At 34.7% G+C, this 18,712-nt stretch overlaps 2 protein-coding genes across 3 annotated transcripts; one reads left to right on the forward strand and one right to left on the reverse strand.

Annotated features, from left to right (window-relative positions):
• The first annotated feature begins 130 nt into the window (after positions 1 to 130).
• On the forward strand, positions 131 to 4,494 carry LOC146160503 (procathepsin L-like). Its single transcript, XM_083385955.1, has 8 exons — positions 131 to 290; positions 475 to 597; positions 896 to 1,054; positions 1,202 to 1,271; positions 2,098 to 2,252; positions 3,050 to 3,215; positions 3,694 to 3,799; positions 3,944 to 4,494. The coding sequence occupies exons 1-8, from the start codon at positions 174 to 176 to the stop codon at positions 4,041 to 4,043; spliced, it is 996 nt and encodes a 331-aa protein (XP_083242081.1). The 5' UTR covers positions 131 to 173; the 3' UTR covers positions 4,044 to 4,494.
• Positions 4,495 to 6,320: 1,826 nt separating this feature from the next.
• Positions 6,321 to 16,733, reverse strand: LOC146160504 (ELAV-like protein 1). 2 transcript variants are annotated; one of them, XM_083385950.1, is made up of 9 exons: positions 16,659 to 16,733; positions 11,231 to 11,337; positions 10,807 to 11,040; positions 9,527 to 9,735; positions 8,255 to 8,361; positions 7,974 to 8,126; positions 7,405 to 7,550; positions 6,908 to 7,085; positions 6,321 to 6,747 (listed from the first exon to the last, which is right to left on the reverse strand). In XM_083385950.1, exons 3-9 carry the CDS (start codon positions 11,004 to 11,006, stop codon positions 6,595 to 6,597), a joined length of 1,146 nt encoding a protein of 381 aa, XP_083242076.1. In that variant the 5' UTR covers positions 11,007 to 11,040; positions 11,231 to 11,337; positions 16,659 to 16,733; the 3' UTR covers positions 6,321 to 6,594. The 2 variants fall into 2 exon arrangements, with proteins under 2 accessions (XP_083242076.1, XP_083242077.1); XM_083385951.1 differs by lacking the exon at positions 11,231 to 11,337 and having other exon boundaries at positions 16,659 to 16,715.
• Between the last annotated feature and the right edge of the window lie 1,979 nt (positions 16,734 to 18,712).

Raw genomic sequence — 18,712 nt, forward strand, 5'->3', positions numbered from 1 at the left:
ATAATACAGCATTATCATTCAAATACGCCATGCGTTTTCAGTGTAGTTACAGCTCTTGAAACATTTATTTTGTGTCGTTGTTGTCATTATACCGATTATAATAGGTGTAGAATTAAAACCAAATATGTATTATTGTTTCTGTTTTCATAGATTTTAGTTTTAATTTTTTAAAGATGAAGCTGCAATTTTTACTTTTCTGTTTGTTTTCTGTGACTTTTGCTGCAGATATTAGCTCAAATGAGCTTTTTATTAAGTGGAAATTCCTCTACAAGAAAGTCTATAATACTATAGTAAGTTGTTATAATTTAATATAACAATAAACCTGTGTGTTTAAATTTATATTTTTATGCTTTAAAGACAAACACACTTGACTATGCAGCAAAACTAGTAAACTTCGTTTATTTTCCAAAAATAAATGGATTTTAACACGTAAACTTTCCATCAAAATTTCACCATATTCTAATTTTAAACCAGGAAAAGGAAGCAGAGGCACTTATAAACTGGAATGCAAACAGGAAGAAGATTGCTATACACAACTTGTACTATGGCAAGGGCGAAAGGTCATACAATCTTGAACTGAACCATTTTGCAGACCTGGTTTGTGCTGTTTGAAATTAATTATTTTTTTATTTAAGAATATTGTGCAATTTTTAAAACCAGTGTTTGAAAACATGTTGCCTACATTGTAAAAACACTCTGTCTAATTTTAAACCAAGCCGCTTAACAAAGCTATATTTTAAATCTAAAATGTCCTAACTGTTGTTGCGATTGAGAGAAGTTTTTAGAGAAGTATGTGGCCTTAGCTAGGTGACTTTCTCCTGAGAAAAAAAGCATCCAATAAAGTGAAGCAGAAAGAAATTATTTTCAGTTTGTTAACATAATTAATTGTTTGCAGAATGGGACAGAGTTTACAAATATGATGAATGGATACAGAAATGACATGAGAATAAAACGAAAGCCTGGAAACGCTTATTTGATGCTTGAGAACGTACCAGATCTACCAAAATCTGTGGATTGGAGGGAAAAAGGATTTGTAACACCTATTAAAAATCAGGTAGCAAACTAAATTGTATACAACATTTGTTCTTGTCTCACACCACACCAGTAAATGTATTTAAAAAATTCTATAGAACTAAGTAAATTTATTATACCTCTCTCAATTTGAATAGGCCTTTTTTGTGGTTACATTGTACACATTTAGGGTCAATGTGGATCTTGCTGGTCATTTAGCGCCACCGGATCATTGGAAGGACAGCATTTCAGAAAAACAAGTATGATTAAATGGTTATGAGGCTAAAAATTATGTAGTATGTCAGTTTTGGGCGCTGGTCTAGAAACTTACCACATTTGTTTTAATACCAACGAAACATGATGTCAAAGTTGAAATTCAAAGAAAAAAATAAATATGAGAGAATAAATATAATTGTAATACTTGACCCAAACCAATGACCGTTTAACATGAAAAAGCTTTCCTGCAGTGATAGGCCAATGCATTGCATACATACATGTACCCCACCTTAGTACAGCCTTGCAGAACGTAGTATAAAGACTTATTTAAATGGTTTATGTGTTGTTAAAAATCCAATTTCTTCAACCTGAAAGCCAAAAATAGTTATGCCATAAAATTGTTCACAAGGTCATAAATAATAAATAAAAAACAAACAGGGTAATGTAAGTTAATATTAATTACACTGTAAGCTCCAAAAAACGATAACATCCACTCTTAACCAAAAAATAATGCAATGTTTTTTTTTAATGTTTACATCATAAATATAAAATGTACAAAATTGATCTATGTATGATTGTATGTGGTACCTACTAAAAGGTATTTATACTAGGTATCCAACTTTGAAATTTAAAACATTTAGTTATGCTCCTGTTCTTTTAAGGCTTACCTCGGAAGCATGTGGCTTCCTGTAATTTAAAAATTGGGCCACTAAAACACAAATCACTACTGTAATGAAACATGCACACATATGTGTGTTAACAACTTAGATCTAGCCCTTCTGAAGCTGATTTTTGACCAACGACTACAGCTTATGTATAATTAGTACGCCAAAAGCAGGGAAATTTTAAATGCTGAACATTGTCTTACAGATAATCTGGTGAGTCTAAGTGAACAAAACCTAATAGACTGCAGTGTACCTGAGGGTAACCAAGGATGCAATGGAGGTCTCATGGACCAGGCATTCAGATACATCAAACTTAATAATGGCATTGACACAGAAGCTTACTATCCCTATACGGCCCAGGTAAGTCAAAAATCATAAACTACATACAACTAAAACAGTGTTACATGTGATCCAGCCCTTATAAAGCCGTACTGGCTAAGTATAGTTACGTGGCACACATATCAAAACACTGCTAGCTTCAGGTTAAAAAAATTGTAGTCTTACCTTGCTTGCATTCATTTTTTAAAGACCAATTGATTTGTACTAGTTTCTTTTTTATAGCAAGGGTCCCAAAAGATACCATATTCTATGAAAAACACAAGTTGGTCAAACCTTTAATTTCTTGTTAATAAATATGTGAAACAGTTGCTGCATCTTTTCAAGTCTAATTCTTATTTATTGATTGGTACTTACTAGGTTATTTAAAATTACTCTGTGTGATTAATACAAAAATGTGCGAAACATTTATGTACAAAAACATAGACATTGCCAAAACATTTAAAACCAAGTGAAGAGTTAACTTAGTTACCACTAATATTTTTATAATTAAAAAAAAAATTGTCTAGAAGTTTTATCCAAACATATAGCAATATATTTTAAATTGATTTTAACAGAGGAGCCATTTTAACAATATTTTGTAAGGCATTCGCTTGCTACTAAAATACTTCACTATGTTTGATCATTATTTTAATACAAGCGGGTCACTGAAAATGTGTGATCGGTAACTTAATGATTTGCAGGTCAGTGTTTGTTGCTCTTTAATAGAATCCAACACATAAATTCAGTTGAAGATAAGTAAGCAAGAATAGCCAAAACCTAATTAAATTAAACTTTAATGAGTTATTTAGAAAAAAAGACTAATTCTAATTTTATTTTAGGATGGTGTTTGTCGCTTTAACAAAAAAGACGTTGGTGCCACCGACAAAGGTTACGTAGATATTCCATCTGGTGATGAAACTGCTTTAAAACAAGCTGTGGCTACTGTGGGTCCCATATCTGTCGCAATTGACGCCAGCCATCAATCATTCCAGTTTTATTCATCTGGTAATTACTAAATTCATTAAATTAAAATTAAAGCTATTTTGGCATCTAAAAGGATTTCTTGTTGGTGACGATTTTTTAAATGCTTAATTTAGGTAACATAGTGTTTGATTGGACCATTGTTACTAGTTATAAAAGTGGCACTTCTTCGACTGGGTTTGATCATACCCCAGGTGTAAACCGGATGTCGCTCAGACAATAGAGGGATTTCGAAGTGAAACTGTGTAACACTTTTCCTATATATTTTATCTTGGGTTGCTGCACAATATTGCTTGGTATCTTGGCTTTTCTAAAATATGTTTTCTCTCCCTCTAGTACAAACTAAACTATTTCTAGTTCTACATAAAAAAATGGTCAACTACATTTTTTTGTTTAAATTGCGAAAAGTACAGGCAACATGACCTTTTAACGTTCTATCTCAAGTGTTCGTTTTTTAATCTGTTAGCATTTCAGCTTGTATAAGTGTCTTATTAATTGACAGGTGTGTATAACGAACTCGAGTGCAGCAGCAGCCTGTTGGACCACGGCGTTCTAGTGGTGGGATACGGAACACAAGACGGTCAAGATTATTGGCTTGTCAAAAACAGGTATAGTTTGTGCTTTTGTACATAATAGCTCACATATGGTTGACTTCATTTAATGTTATTTTATTATTACTGTAACCGTAAACCTAATCCCTCCTGTATAATTTGTTTGTACTTCAATTTTAATAAACTACGATTTGTTTTCAGCTGGGGTGAGTCTTGGGGCGACAAGGGTTACATTCGGATGTCAAGAAACCGCAACAACCAATGCGGAATTGCCACTCAGGCTAGCTACCCAACGGTGTAAAACAAGTTCAAGCACCACTGTTTGTAACATTTTTCGTGTCTGTTCTACGTATAAATAGCCCATTCCCTAAATCACCTAATCACTTTTAGGCAGATTACTTACTTCGCCTATCATTTATAAATATACGTAATTTTAGCCGAAAGGCGCAGCCGCTTGGTTGAAAATTGAAGACAAAATAAGGTCATCCTTGTCGACTGAATACTAGCTTTTTAACTGTAAATAATAAAGTTAACATACACAAGGTTACAGTTTACGGTAAAATGCTATAATAACAAAAAATATAAAAAAAAATACTACAAAAGAAGTGTCTTGCGCATGGTGCCTGAAATGATTTAATGTTGTTCTTTATCAACGTTACTGTACTGAACTTTTTTTCGAAACCAATGGGCAAGCCTTTGTTTCGTTGAAATAAATGAGATACACATCATATAATTTCTTGAGCTTGTTGACTGCTTCTGTATGAAATACGTCCGAATTATTGATGTGACGCATAAAATTTGCTTCCCGAAACACTGTTTACGTTGAACATTCAATGGATAATAGAGTTAGCTCCACCAAGCAACATATCAACAGATAGAAGTCACTCTTCTGGTGTAAACGAAGTATAAACCGACTATTTTAACAGTTTTATGTAAAGAAAAAAATGGGATCCGCGCTTAACAATTTTAAGAACCTTGTTTAAGACTGTTAATCATCGAAACAAATGTAAGAAGACCACCACGTGAAATGTTTTAAAAAGGTTGAGAACCACTGTTGTAGGAATCTAATTTTATCGAGGCTCAGTGTCTTGGAAGTATTTAGCTAGCATAGATTCGCAGTGGGCGGCACTTCTTTCTTTAACGTATATTGTAGTCGCTTTGACGTATAACAAACTTTTTACTAGTCTGCATTTTATCAGCGTGCTTTTAAGGCGATTAAAATTAGTCAACGTCGCCATTCCGATAACTGGTTACTGTTAGTACAGGGTATTGCGAACAACGCTGTCGCAGGTGGTTTCCATTGCCAGTGAAATATTACATTGGAGCATTTTTCGTCTAACTCTAAAAACATATCCTTTTAGGAACGAACTTAGTGACCTAGTATCCATGATGGACTAAAAGTTGCAGACTTTTACTAAATTTATGGTAAAACTTGACACAGCTCAAAAAATATTCCCACATTGAAGATGCTAGCTTGTTTTTGCAAGCGTATGTCAGGATATATTAGACTCTCTTTAAGGCGTTTTACTTGCACTTGTGCTTTAATTACTTTAGGTTTGTTAGATCTGATGAAGCATGTTTGTGCGAACGCTTATCAAGATTTTAACACAATTTACCTTTAAAAGGTGCCACCTGGTTTCCACATTGTAACGTTAGCTAAAGAAGAAAGCATCGTCAAATAATTTTTCAACTAGATCAGTTTTCCTGAAATAGAGTTAGGGCGTTTACATTTGGTCACAGTAAAATCCTGTAAAAACAATACTTCCCAGAACCGCGACATATTTTATCGTTAAAGTTGCAAATATGGTCATTTATATAGGATCGTACTTTTCATGTTACGTTCATATTAAAACGACGGAAAACACAACGAAGATATAACTTATAATTTCGCCAAACAGCCATTTTAAAAAGTTCCATATAGGTATATAAAGGACGTACTGCGACTTTTAAACCGGTCTAAGACATACCAAAAAGTAGTCTTTCTTGCCAACCCGGGATCCGAACTTGGTGAGCGATAGTAAACTGATTTATTTAATGGTGTATAGCCGGAGAAATGTTATTATAACCAAACAATTCAAACGTGCTTATTGTTCGTTGGTCACCTATATTTCTTAGTTTCGCAACCTTTTTTGGCTTGTGGCACCCTACAGAAATTACAAATAGTTCGCGACACCCTTCCTCGTATTTTTGCCGAGTGATAAAGTGTAACAATACAATAAACGAGATTGTAACAGTACCGTACATTAACTGTGCAACAAGGTTGAAAAAAAACCTTTTTAATTTTTGGCACTTTTATCATACACAACAAATTGTATCAATAAGCTTAGGTACCAATAGAGCAAAAAATTGACTCGGCACCCTGGGCGTTAAAAATCGCACCCTAGATAGAGTGTCGCGCAACCCGGTTGAGAACCACTGCGGATTAAACCCTTTAAGTACGCCTTGCAATATTTCAACAGTGCTCACGAAAAATGATGTCGCGGACCACATGTGGCCCGTGGGCCTAGGTTTGGACCACCCGGAGCTAAATAATTGTTTTTTATGTTTAAACTTGTAACGCGGTAAATAAAGATTTTCACAAAAGCCAAGTTTATTTGCAACGGAGTTCAAATAACACCAAGAATAGAACAGATTAAACTTGGTAGTAAATTCACTTTTACAATAAAATTGTTTACGTTGAATTTTTACAGGCTACACATGCTTATAATTTTAATATTCTTGCTATACACAGTAGCTTACATACAGGCATTTACTTATACGACCTGCCACGTTGCAAGTAAAATTTGAAAGAAAAGTCTTTCACTTAAAAATGAGTTAAAACAGTTTTCATCGATGTGGAAGGTTGTAACTCTTTATGATTTGATGGAAACCTGAAGCGTTTTTCCCTGGTAGCAAAAGTTGTTCATGCAGGCAACTGCATTGTAAGCCTCTTGTGGAGTGGAAAAGCTCACAAAGCCATAACCCTTACCCATGCCTTTCGCTTGATCAAAAATTACATTAACTCTCTGCAACAAAAAACAATATTTTATGATTCTTCGATGGCCAAAATGCAAACATTATTACCAAAAATAAATACTTATAGGCATACAGCCATTTGAAAATTATACAACCCTTACTCTCCGCAAGGGTTATACTTACATTGACTAAAAAACTCAAGTACCATACCGTAATGTTTCCACAGGAGTTGAACAGATCCCATAGCATTTGTTCAGTGGTGTATGGTCCTATACCATACACAAAGACAATTGTGCCTGGTGGACCATTCGCGTCTCCAGCGGCATTATTTCCACCATTGTTGTAGTCATAATTGCCCTGTCCCATATTTCCCATGTAGGCGTTACTGCTGCAAAAATAAAAATAAAATTTTGCAATACTTTTTACTATTCCAGCTGTTGCTCAAAACTAAAAAACATAAACTAAAAGTGACTCACTAATATACATTTTTTACAGATAAGTTATTTCTCAACTAACATTAACATGGAATTTAACAGAATTTAAAATAAATTTAAAAATGTCGCAATCCAAAGAGGCTTCATGCTAGAATAACAATTCCGTAACACTATTAATTTTATGTTTATTTTTTAACTACCCATCTGATAAAAAAAAATAATAACATTAAAAAAAGTATATTCGCGAAATGCCTTGTATAGTACATAACTTACTTATTGGCGGCCATGGGAGAATATCTTCCTCTGCCACCCCGGCCCCCTCGGCCTCCGCGACCATAGCCCGGCCCTCGCATTGGGCCACCCCCAGGCTGGTTCATGTTACCCACGCCACCCCACATGCCTTTGTTTGCACCTGAAAACTTTTAAACAATATTGTTGATAATTAATCAAAAATACATGTTGATCTCAATTATTTAATTAAAAACATTTAAAAAAAAAAACGACAATAAGACCTACAAACAACAATATCAGTATTAAGATCAACAACATAACAAATATGAAGTATCCACAACAAAATAAGATCTAAAATCATCTCAATAAGACCTAAACCTGTGGAATAATTTTCAAATTTATTGGAATAATGCCTAAATTATGTTGTTCTAAATTTGGTCTGATGGGTGTTTATTTTAACATATTCATGGAACGTGACCTAGGAGCATAGCAGCATAGGCAATAAATTAACAAATATATCATATGTATTAATAGATTGCTATAATGCTGCATGACAACTTTACATTGGCAGACATACAACCTTTACAAAAAATATTTTTGATGAAGCTAACCTGGTTGTATTGATTTCCCATGTTGTTCATTCCGCCTGAATACATGTTATTTGAATTCAAATATGTAGCAGGTGGCGGTTTCTGTTGATTTCGTGCAAATCGAACCGTTAACAGTGAAGTGCATCCTTCTGAAAAGGCTGTTCCATTGAGGGACTGAAACAACATGTCATATTTAATTCAGAAGGTATACAATGTAATGGCAATAAAGAGTAAATACATAGAACTAGTAGTTTAATTCCTCAATAAAAGAGGGAGGTCTAAATTAGACTTTAATTTTTTACCTGCATTGCACAGTTAGCCTCATCTCTATTAGAGAAAAGAACAAAGCCTATTCCTTGTGATTTCCATGTAAATTTGTCATGGACCAGTCTAGCTTGAACAATTGAACCTTAAAAGTAAGACAAACAACATTGATAAAAAAATGAGGAACATTCTATACCAGGGTTGGGCAATCTACTGCCTGGAGGCCAGTCTGGCCTGCCGAATTAATTTACCCAGCCCACAACTACTTAGCAGATTGGACATGGGACAAATTCCCATATATTTTAGCTATTTTACCCTTACATCAATGTTTTGTGCTTCGCTGGGATCTTGATTTGCTTTGAAGTATCTATTATGATCGACTTTCAAGTAAAATCTTCTCAGCTTAAAGGTGCAGTGAGTAAAAACGAAAATTATAAAGCATCAAACTTTCAAAAACGAAACTTTTGCTTAATTTTTTTCCACAAAGGCATTCCAATCATTTATAAAATACATATTAAAAGATTATAAGCAATAAGTGATTCGTCACCTCTCCTTTTATATTAACCATTTTGCCAACTTAAACTAAACAAACACAATTTTTTCACACTTTATGCATTATTTCCTTAAGTGTAATTGGACTCATTTTCATTTGCAGAAAAATCAAGGGTTAGTACTTGATTGACAGTTATTATAATAAAATTCTTAAAAGCCTCAGGGTTTTATGTTGAAGTTGTTGGTGGAAAATTATAACAGCCTACAGATCTTGCCGAGTGTGGTTTTGGCCCGCAACTAGGAAAAGGGTGCAGACCCCTGTTCTATTCCAAGGTTATATGTTGAATTTAAAATTATACTCGGCAGTCAAACAAGTCTCAACTAAATAGCAATCACCTGTACGAAAGAACATTCACCAAAATGTTGACATGTTTTCTGCAAATTTACATTCTACCTCAGTGCTTTTCACCAAGATTTCTATTTTAGTATCAGAAATTCTTATGCCAAAAAAATAAAACAATCTACTTATTACATAGTAAATTTGTAGATTGTTTCATTTTTTTGGCATAAGGGCATGTAAATAAACGCACGGACTATTTGAAATTTATTTTTGAGATTTTGAATGCTATTTACTGCAATGTTTGGAAATGGTTAGTTTGACAAATTGTATGTTTGGAAGTGGTTAGTTTGAACAATTACAGAAGACTAAGGTAAAAGATTGATATGTTAAAATGCAAATGGTAGTCAAAATAATTATTGGATGTGATTACCAGTAGTTGACATTGTCAATGAATTAGGCTTAAGACAATAGAACTTACCATAGGGAGAAAATTTATTCTTCAGAGTTTCCTCTGTGATATCTTTTGGAAGTCCAGAAACATAGAGATTTATATTTTTGGTCTGTACACCAGACGGCTTGGAGTAATCAACTTTTATTGTCTTGCTGTAGAGTTCTTTCTTGTTGAGTTCTGCAATTGCCCGAGCTGCATCTGCTGCATTTTCATAGTCAACAAAACCATAACCGAAACTGAAAAAAGAATGCTGTTTTAAATATGAGATCTAAGGGTATTTTTTTATTGTTGGGACTGCTATTATTATCCTATATTTTAAAACCACTTGATAGCACTTTTTATCAGGATAAAAAAGAGAAAAGACAGTAACACATTGGATCCAGTGCTCATTTTAGCATAGTGAAAATGAATAAACATTTAAATTATGCTTATGTACTTTAATATATGTTCAACGTTAACTGCCTACAACCACCAGCTATTATACTCCATAGAAAATACATTGCCTTTGCCTTACTTGTATTGTGACAATACTTTTAAGAACTTTACCCATACCAAAGTTTTTTGTCTGTTATTCAGTGTAAATGTCACATAAGTTATAAAAAAAACAGTTGTAATAATTATAAGTGAAGCCGTATAATTAGTAGATTTTTAATAAGTTTATATAATAACTTTTTAATCTTGAGATAAATTTGATGTGAAGACAGAATGCATTGTTTCTAATAGTGATGTACGATTTGGTTGACGTCCCGAGTCTTGCACTGATTCTGCATTGCACCCCTTTATGTAATTAAATATGGTGGATATTCAGCAATCTACTCATAGGGGTGTCATAGAATTCACCACCACACAACATAGTGTGAAACTATCCACCATATGCTATTTCGCCTTTACAATTTCCAGTTTAGCGGCCATATCAGTTACAAAATTTGGTACTGTACATCGTTTTATATGATCTTACTCGAGTCCTGAGGGGGGTACCAATACCACTAATTGAAATCAGATATTGGCATTCATCTAAATATTATAGTTAGGTAGCTACCAAAGAATGGATCATGTTGAAAATACTATACGATTTAAAATTGACAAATCCCCAACCGCTGAATATTATATGTGATAAGGTGTGCTTTCGCATATACAAGGTAAAATAAAAGTCTAAGACAATGAAACAACTAACTCAACCAATAAAATATGTTAAAAAATTAACATGGATTTACTTATTTATTTAATTTAATTATATAAAATAACACCATTTGACAACAAAAATACTGTACGGGTAGATATAATTTGTTCCAGTAATTGATATATACCTATAACCACTCTGTTTGTCACGGATAATTCTTGCAGATGTCACAGGACCAATGCTCAAAAAAAGTTGGTAAAACTCTGAATCAGTCAAGCATTGTGGCAAGTAATTGATAATCAAATTTGTTTTTCCAGGAGCATTAATGGTGCCAGTAACTTCAGTGTTGGTTTGTTGAAAGTTTATTGCTTGTTGAGCTGCAGTCATGATTGAAACAATCAACAAGAATTGATCTTGTTTCCTAGAAAAATTAATATTGTAAAAATACATAAAGTTAAAAAGTTTTTCATTGGCCCTCAAGCTTACTTGAAAAACTACAAAAATTACTCTTGATTACATTTACAAAATAAAATAATTATTTGAATAAGCAAAGTAGTGGACCACAAAAACCTTTTAAGAGAAAAAACAAAAAAAATACAGATACAACTCACGAAAAAAAGGAAAAAACAGTTGAAAAGAATAAATTCTTTTGCGAAACAAAAAAAGAATCTTGTTTCAATCTCAGAAAACCGTGAATTGTGGAAGTGAACTATGCTTCCTGAAAGAAAAAAATATGATAAAAAATTACACTGCCGAAAGTTTTAACACTGTGAAGTAAAGTACAGTATTTATAGGAGTCAGGGCGCTGATCTAGAATCCTACCACAGCGTTCAAAGAATTGTTAAATCAAAGCACAATACTTGGCTGCGGGTTAGCATCTTGGTTTGGGTGGGTGAAGCATTATTATTTTAATAATACTTGACCAACCACAACCCCAATAATGTGACCAGAAGCTACACAGCACCAAAGCGCTAGCACAAAAACGATAAAGTAAAAATAAACGTATTTACGACCAAAATTTTGAAAAAAAAATTATACCACAATACTAATACAGGCCTGTACTTTCTGAATATAAAAAAAAAATATAAAAATTATGAAAAATATTAATATTCAATATTAATATTCGTCATAAATGACAAGATGAAAAAATTTCCGCACCGTTTAATTAACAAATTGTTGTAGACCTTGATTGCACCTTTCCAGTGATACCACACTCGATGCCACTAGTATGGGGCATAAGGGTTTAAATCGACGATAACCGATATTAATATTCATAACATATCGCGATAATTTTTAAACGTCTGTAGCATCCTCAATTCAAGATGGAATCGAACGAAATTTCGCCACGGCGCTTTAGACTATCCTACCTGGCCAAAGAAAGAAAAATTTTCAAAAAATTCAAAGATTAAAAAATTCCATATTTATCACTGAATATGAACAATATCGCGATTTTTGCTCCCAGCAAAACACCCCCCAAAAAAGATTAAATTTTCAATTCCGCACCGTTTAATTAACAAATTGTTGTAGACCTTGATCGCACCTTTCCAGTGATACCACACTCGATGTCACTAGTATGGGGCATAAGGGTTTAAATCGACGATAACCGATATTAATATTCATAACATATCGCGATAATTTTTAAACGTCTGTAGCATCCTCAATTCGAGATGGAATCGAACGAAATTTCGCCACGGCGCTTTAGACTATCCTACCTGGCCAAAGAAAGAAAAATTTTCAAAAAATTCAAAGATTAAAAAATTCCATATTTATCACTGAATATGAACAATATCGCGATTTTTGCTCCCAGCAAAGCACCCCCCAAAAAAGATTAAATTTTCAATTCCGCACCGTTTAATTAACAAATTGTTGTAGACCTTGATCGCACCTTTCCAGTGATACCACACTCGATGCCACTAGTATGGGGCATAAGGGTTTAAATCGACGATAACCGATATTAATATTCATAACATATCGCGATAATTTTTAAACGTCTGTAGCATCCTCAATTCGAGATGGAATCGAGCGAAATTTCGCCACGGCGCTTTAGACTATCCTACCTGACCAAAGAAAGAAAATTTTTCAAAAAATTCAAAGATTAAAAAATTCCATATTTATCACTGAATATGTGCATGTATATGTGGTGTTTATTTAATGCCATTGCTTAGCCTTAATGTATAAAAAACGCCTAATTATACATAAAACAGGATCATTATAAACTTACATATTTTTATCTTTATTTCAGGTGTGTCACAAAGCGACCAAGGTGGTTGGTGTCGTGCACACCAAACAAGATGGGGCTTTGTCTGTGGTAAGTGAAGCAAATATATTTTACCTATCTTTTTCGCAAATATGTTATGATAAGCTTTATATTTGCAGACCTTTCCGAAGGCACTAAGAGGTAGGACCCCTGTTTCGTCGATGCTGGAATTTGGTTTTTCCACAAATGAGGTATGTTTTCAGATAACAAATTAGTTCCACTTTATGCTAATTGGAACATATGTTTCTTAAAGTCGAAGGGCGGAGAGTGGAAAACCATGGCAGCGAGAAAGCCAGCTGCATCGACCACCGTTGCTAAGAAGCAGGACCTCCAGCCTGCGGTTAGTGCAAATTTTCTATCATTTGTCAATAGTTATAGATGAGTTAGACTTAGTGGTTTATGCCGACAATTCTAACAAACAAATTAAAAACTGGTAAACAACTTCGGAGTAAACAACTTTTTGGTAAACAAGTTTCTGGTAAACAACTATTTACAACTCTCAAACAATGAAATACATTTAGAAGATGTGTAATACAATTCAAAGATTAACATAAATTTCCTTTGGTGGGATATACTGAACTGTTTTGGATGTATAGAAAAGTCCAAAATGTTATTTAAAAATATGATTTTTTACATTTTAGGAGATGGCCGAGATGTCGTATTCCTGCCAAAACCTGTTAGTAAGCTACAGTGGAGTAAGCAAGTTTGAATTATTAAATTACAACCATAATGCACGTTTAACTTGACAAAAAAATTGCGGAATATGCCATCTAGCGCACATTAACCTAGAATACTAAGAGTTAAAGCAACAGCTATCATTGAAGTGTTTTCACCAAAACAATTTCTGCTCATGTCGATCTTGTTTTATAAAATAACTGCGCATTAGTTTTTTAATACTAAAACAAATTGACAGCGAAACAGGGTTTAAAGAGAGTAACATTCTAGGACCTTTTTTCGGTTTACATGGTTGGCACGAGCAGTTGGTGCGAAAAGATAATAGATCCTTTAACACGAGAACAATGGTCTGACGCAGAGACTTCTAAAAGCTTCACGAAAGACAATGAATGCGAGGATGTGGTTCGAACAAAGCCATGTTTCTTTGACACTACATTCACGGATGAAGGTTTTAGAATAAAGCGCAGTGTAGAAGTTTAAAAAATTATCGCGATATGTTATGAATATTAATATCGGTTATCGTCGATTTAAACCCTTATGCCCCATACTAGTGGCATAGAGTGTGGTATCACTGGAAAGGTGCGATCAAGGTCTACAACAATTTGTTAATTAAACGGTGCGGAATTGAAAATTTAATCTTTTTTGGGGGGTGCTTTGCTGGGAGCAAAAATCGCGATATTGTTCATATTCAGTGATAAATATGGAATTTTTTAATCTTTGAATTTTTTGAAAAATTTTCTTTCTTTGGCCAGGTAGGATAGTCTAAGGCGCCGTGGCGAAATTTCGCTCGATTCCATCTCGAATTGAGGATGCTACAGACGTTTAAAAATTATCGCGATATGTTATGAATATTAATATCGGTTATCGTCGATTTAAACCCTTATGCCCCATACTAGTGGCATCGAGTGTGGTATCACTGGAAAGGTGCGATCAAGGTCTACAACAATTTGTTAATTAAACGGTGCGGAATTGAAAATTTAATCTTTTTTGGGGGGTGCTTTGCTGGGAGCAAAAATCGCGATATTGTTCATATTCAGTGATAAATATGGAATTTTTTAATCTTTGAATTTTTTGAAAATTTTTCTTTCTTTGGCCAGGTAGGATAGTCTAAAGCGCCGTGGCGAAATTTCGCTCGATTCCATCTCGAATTGAGGATGCTACAGACGTTTAAAAATTATCGCGATATGTTATGAATATTAATATCGGTTATCGTCGATTTAAACCCTTATGCCCCATACTAGTGGCATCGAGTGTGGTATCACTGGAAAGGTGCGATCAAGGTCTACAACAATTTGTTAATTAAACGGTGCGGAATTGAAAATTTAATCTTTTTTGGGGGGTGCTTTGCTGGGAGCAAAAATCGCGATATTGTTCATATTCAGTGATAAATATGGAATTTTTTAATCTTTGAATTTTTTGAAAAATTTTCTTTCTTTGGCCAGGTAGGATAGTCTAAAGCGCCGTGGCGAAATTTCGCTCGATTCCATCTCGAATTGAGGATGCTACAGACGTTTAAAAATTATCGCGATATGTTATGAATATTAATATCGGTTATCGTCGATTTAAACCCTTATGCCCCATACTAGTGGCATCGAGTGTGGTATCACTGGAAAGGTGCGATCAAGGTCTACAACAATTTGTTAATTAAACGGTGCGGAATTGAAAATTTAATCTTTTTTGGGGGGTGCTTTGCTGGGAGCAAAAATCGCGATATTGTTCATATTCAGTGATAAATATGGAATTTTTTAATCTTTGAATTTTTTGAAAATTTTTCTTTCTTTGGCCAGGTAGGATAGTCTAAAGCGCCGTGGCGAAATTTCGCTCGATTCCATCTCGAATTGAGGATGCTACAGACGTTTAAAAATTATCGCGATATGTTATGAATATTAATATCGGTTATCGTCGATTTAAACCCTTATGCCCCATACTAGTGGCATCGAGTGTGGTATCACTGGAAAGGTGCGATCAAGGTCTACAACAATTTGTTAATTAAACGGTGCGGAATTGAAAATTTAATCTTTTTTGGGGGGTGCTTTGCTGGGAGCAAAAATCGCGATATTGTTCATATTCAGTGATAAATATGGAATTTTTTAATCTTTGAATTTTTTGAAAATTTTTCTTTCTTTGGCCAGGTAGGATAGTCTAAAGCGCCGTGGCGAAATTTCGCTCGATTCCATCTCGAATTGAGGATGCTACAGACGTTTAAAAATTATCGCGATATGTTATGAATATTAATATCGGTTATCGTCGATTTAAACCCTTATGCCCCATACTAGTGGCATCGAGTGTGGTATCACTGGAAAGGTGCGATCAAGGTCTACAACAATTTGTTAATTAAACGGTGCGGAAATTTTTTCATCTTGTCATTTATGACGAATATTAATATTGAATATTAATATTTTTCATAATTTTTATATTTTTTTTTATATTCAGAAAGTACAGGCCTGTATTAGTATTGTGGTATAATTTTTTTTTCAAAATTTTGGTCGTAAATACGTTTATTTTTACTTTATCGTTTTTGTGCTAGCGCTTTGGTGCTGTGTAGCTTCTGGTAATAATGTGCGGTGTGGTAAGATTTCAGACCAGTGCTGGAGTCGGATATTCATACAGTAAGAATTGCCTTAATATATCTTTGGTGCGGATTTTTTATCTTGAAAAACTCTGTGATATCAAAGGTTGGTACATATTTTGGCGCTGGTCTAGAATCCTACCATAGCGTTGAAACAGTTATTTAAGGGTAATACTAATTTACGGAATAATGAATGGTCGGAATGGTACGCTCACTAATTGAAAGTGTTACCCTGTTAAAACAATTATTAAACCAACGCACAATATTTGAGTTAGGGTGGGGGTTAGCGTTTGGGTGAAGGTGGGTCAAGTGTTATTATATTTAATAATAATAATGTGAGCGTTCCGACCGTTCCGACCGTTCCGACCGTTCCGACCATTCATCATTCCGTAAATTAGTGTTACCCGTTATTTAACCAACGCACATATATTTTGGTTAGGGTGCTGGACAGCGTTGTGGTAGGATTCTAGACCAGCGCCCATATTTTTACAATATAGTCTGGCACAACGATGTTCTTAGGACTACGCAGCTTACTTACCATCGTAGTTTTCGCTTGGATAAAAACTATCAGTATTCGTCAAATCTTTCAGCCACTGAAACTTCGAAAAGGATTGGACCAGAAAGCAAGCGTTTCTGTGTCTAGTCGCCATTCATTTTAGTCGCCATTTTGTATCACGAATTATTTAAATGAAAACAGGGGTCAAATTGATTGACTTTGCGGTTCAGGGGACACGAGGCCTATATTTTATGCCCTTTTAACTACCTTCTTTAGTCAGGACAATGTGGTACAGTTGGTCTGAGTTGTGCATTGGGGTGGTCACCAGGTCATGTCCTCTCACCAAATATATATTTTAGCCAACTTTAACCATGTAACTGCAATTAGTTTCCGCGCTACGCTCGAGTCTTTGCTTTTTTTCTGTTTTGTAGAGATTTTTAACTCATATCGTTCGATGTAGTGCACGAATATACAATTGAAATCTTAGTTCAAGTAGCCTACATTCCAGGAGATGGTGGGTTGGCCTGAAAAAATGAACATTGCCGCGTATCTGCAAGAATTATTTTACCGGGTCGTTTCGGAAGTAACTATATATTACCGAAACGCCGTTCCGGACCGTTTCGCGTTGCTTTTATAAAGTGACTCCAACATTATGGCCGAAATTATGGACTATCATAGACGTTGGAATGAAACACTGCTCAAAATATGACCAAAATGTAGGACTATAATACAGCTAAATAATCGAAATACTTTAATTTATCGATGGGCCCAAAATCAAGATGCGTGGCCATTGGCCCAAGCTGTATGGATTTGCGGATGTGTCTAATTCCACATGGCGCCAAGAAAGATGTACCGGTACCGTAGTAGCCTATAACGATTGCTTTTCTTATAGACGCAGACCAAACCAAACTCAGCAAGTTTTCGGTGGGTCGTAATAATTTTCCACAAACAATTTTGTTATAAAAACGCATGACTTTTGAACAATAATCAGGGTTTTACGAATGACTTGACTGAGACTATTTAAAGTAGGATTACCATATTTTCGTGGCCTAAAATCCGGACACTCTTTAGTCCCCACTAGCGGTTTTTAAAATGAGGTAGGAACACATTGTCTGTCAATATGACGTCACACTGGCAATGCTTTGTCTATCCATTGTATACCGGAGCGGATTTTTGAACATAGTGTCGTGAATTCACTATTGGGTCATCTCAGATTTGACCTCTGGTGATCTCTAGGCCTGGGTTACTATATTTGATACTGCGCAATCCATAACAAATTTATCTCAGTTGGATTGACCAACTTTAGAATATTACCAATACCAAAGTACATTACCGCCATTGTATTTTGTGAAAGAAGGATAAACACGAAATTATATACACAAACAGAAAAGTAATGTTGTATTGCAATAAACGAATGCGAGTTCTCATTAAGCATTAAACAAAACGACAATTTCCTTGGTATTCTCATTTGGTCTGCAACAGACTTCTTGTTGCGCTATTTTTCTTCTGCTTTGTAATTTTTTTCAGCGAACATACGTCATACGCTCTTATCGTTTCAGACATGCTCTAAATTTTGCAATATCGACCAAGATATAAGGCCTTCAGATACTAGCCCAGCTCCACTCATCCATGTATCCCAAATAGAGCGCTGTATTGTCGTTTTTGACGTAACAATGAAATTATTACCCGCAACGCAACGAACAATTTAAAAAATTCCGGACATTTAAGCATATTTTGGCATTTCCCCCCGGGCGCAGTTTGAACACTAAAATTCCGGACATGTCCGGGGAAATACGGACGTATGGCAACCCTAATTAAAAGTAATTTCAAAATAACTTGTTTAGCCTACAACACTGCGGGTCTAATAATTACTCCCTAGAAACGCAAAATGTTTTTTTTGTATTATTGTATAGGTAAAATATTTTAAAATATGGGGCATATGACCATGTATCCAATTTTAAAAAAGAGGCGCGGGCCAAAAGCTTTATTTCTCTGGCATGCGGAATCCGGCCCGCGGGCCGTACGCTGCCCTCTGATTTAGCTATTACGTTATTGGAAAACGATTAACTATGAATTCGTTTTGTGAAGAGTTTTGG

The sequence above is a fragment of the Ascidiella aspersa genome, chromosome 3 (assembly GCF_963924565.1).
Source record: "Ascidiella aspersa chromosome 3, kaAscAspe10.2, whole genome shotgun sequence".
NCBI lineage: Eukaryota > Metazoa > Chordata > Ascidiacea > Phlebobranchia > Ascidiidae > Ascidiella > Ascidiella aspersa.

Bases quoted from the DNA above. Each gene is read 5' to 3' on its own strand.
- LOC146160503 (XM_083385955.1), top strand. From the start codon at position 174: ATGAAGCTGCAATTTTTACTTTTCTGTTTGTTTTCTGTGACTTTTGCT. The intron at 598-895 runs GTTTGTGCTGTT...AATTGTTTGCAG, and splicing joins TGAACCATTTTGCAGACCTG to AATGGGACAGAGTTTACAAA. The intron at 2,253-3,049 runs GTAAGTCAAAAA...ATTTTATTTTAG, and splicing joins ACTATCCCTATACGGCCCAG to GATGGTGTTTGTCGCTTTAA.
- LOC146160504 (XM_083385950.1), bottom strand. From the start codon at position 11,006: ATGACTGCAGCTCAACAAGCAATAAACTTTCAACAAACCAACACTGAA. The intron at 9,736-10,806 runs GTATATATCAAT...TTCTTTTTTCAG, and splicing joins GACAAACAGAGTGGTTATAG to TTTCGGTTATGGTTTTGTTG. The intron at 6,748-6,907 runs GTATGGTACTTG...TTTTTGTTGCAG, and splicing joins ACTCCTGTGGAAACATTACG to AGAGTTAATGTAATTTTTGA.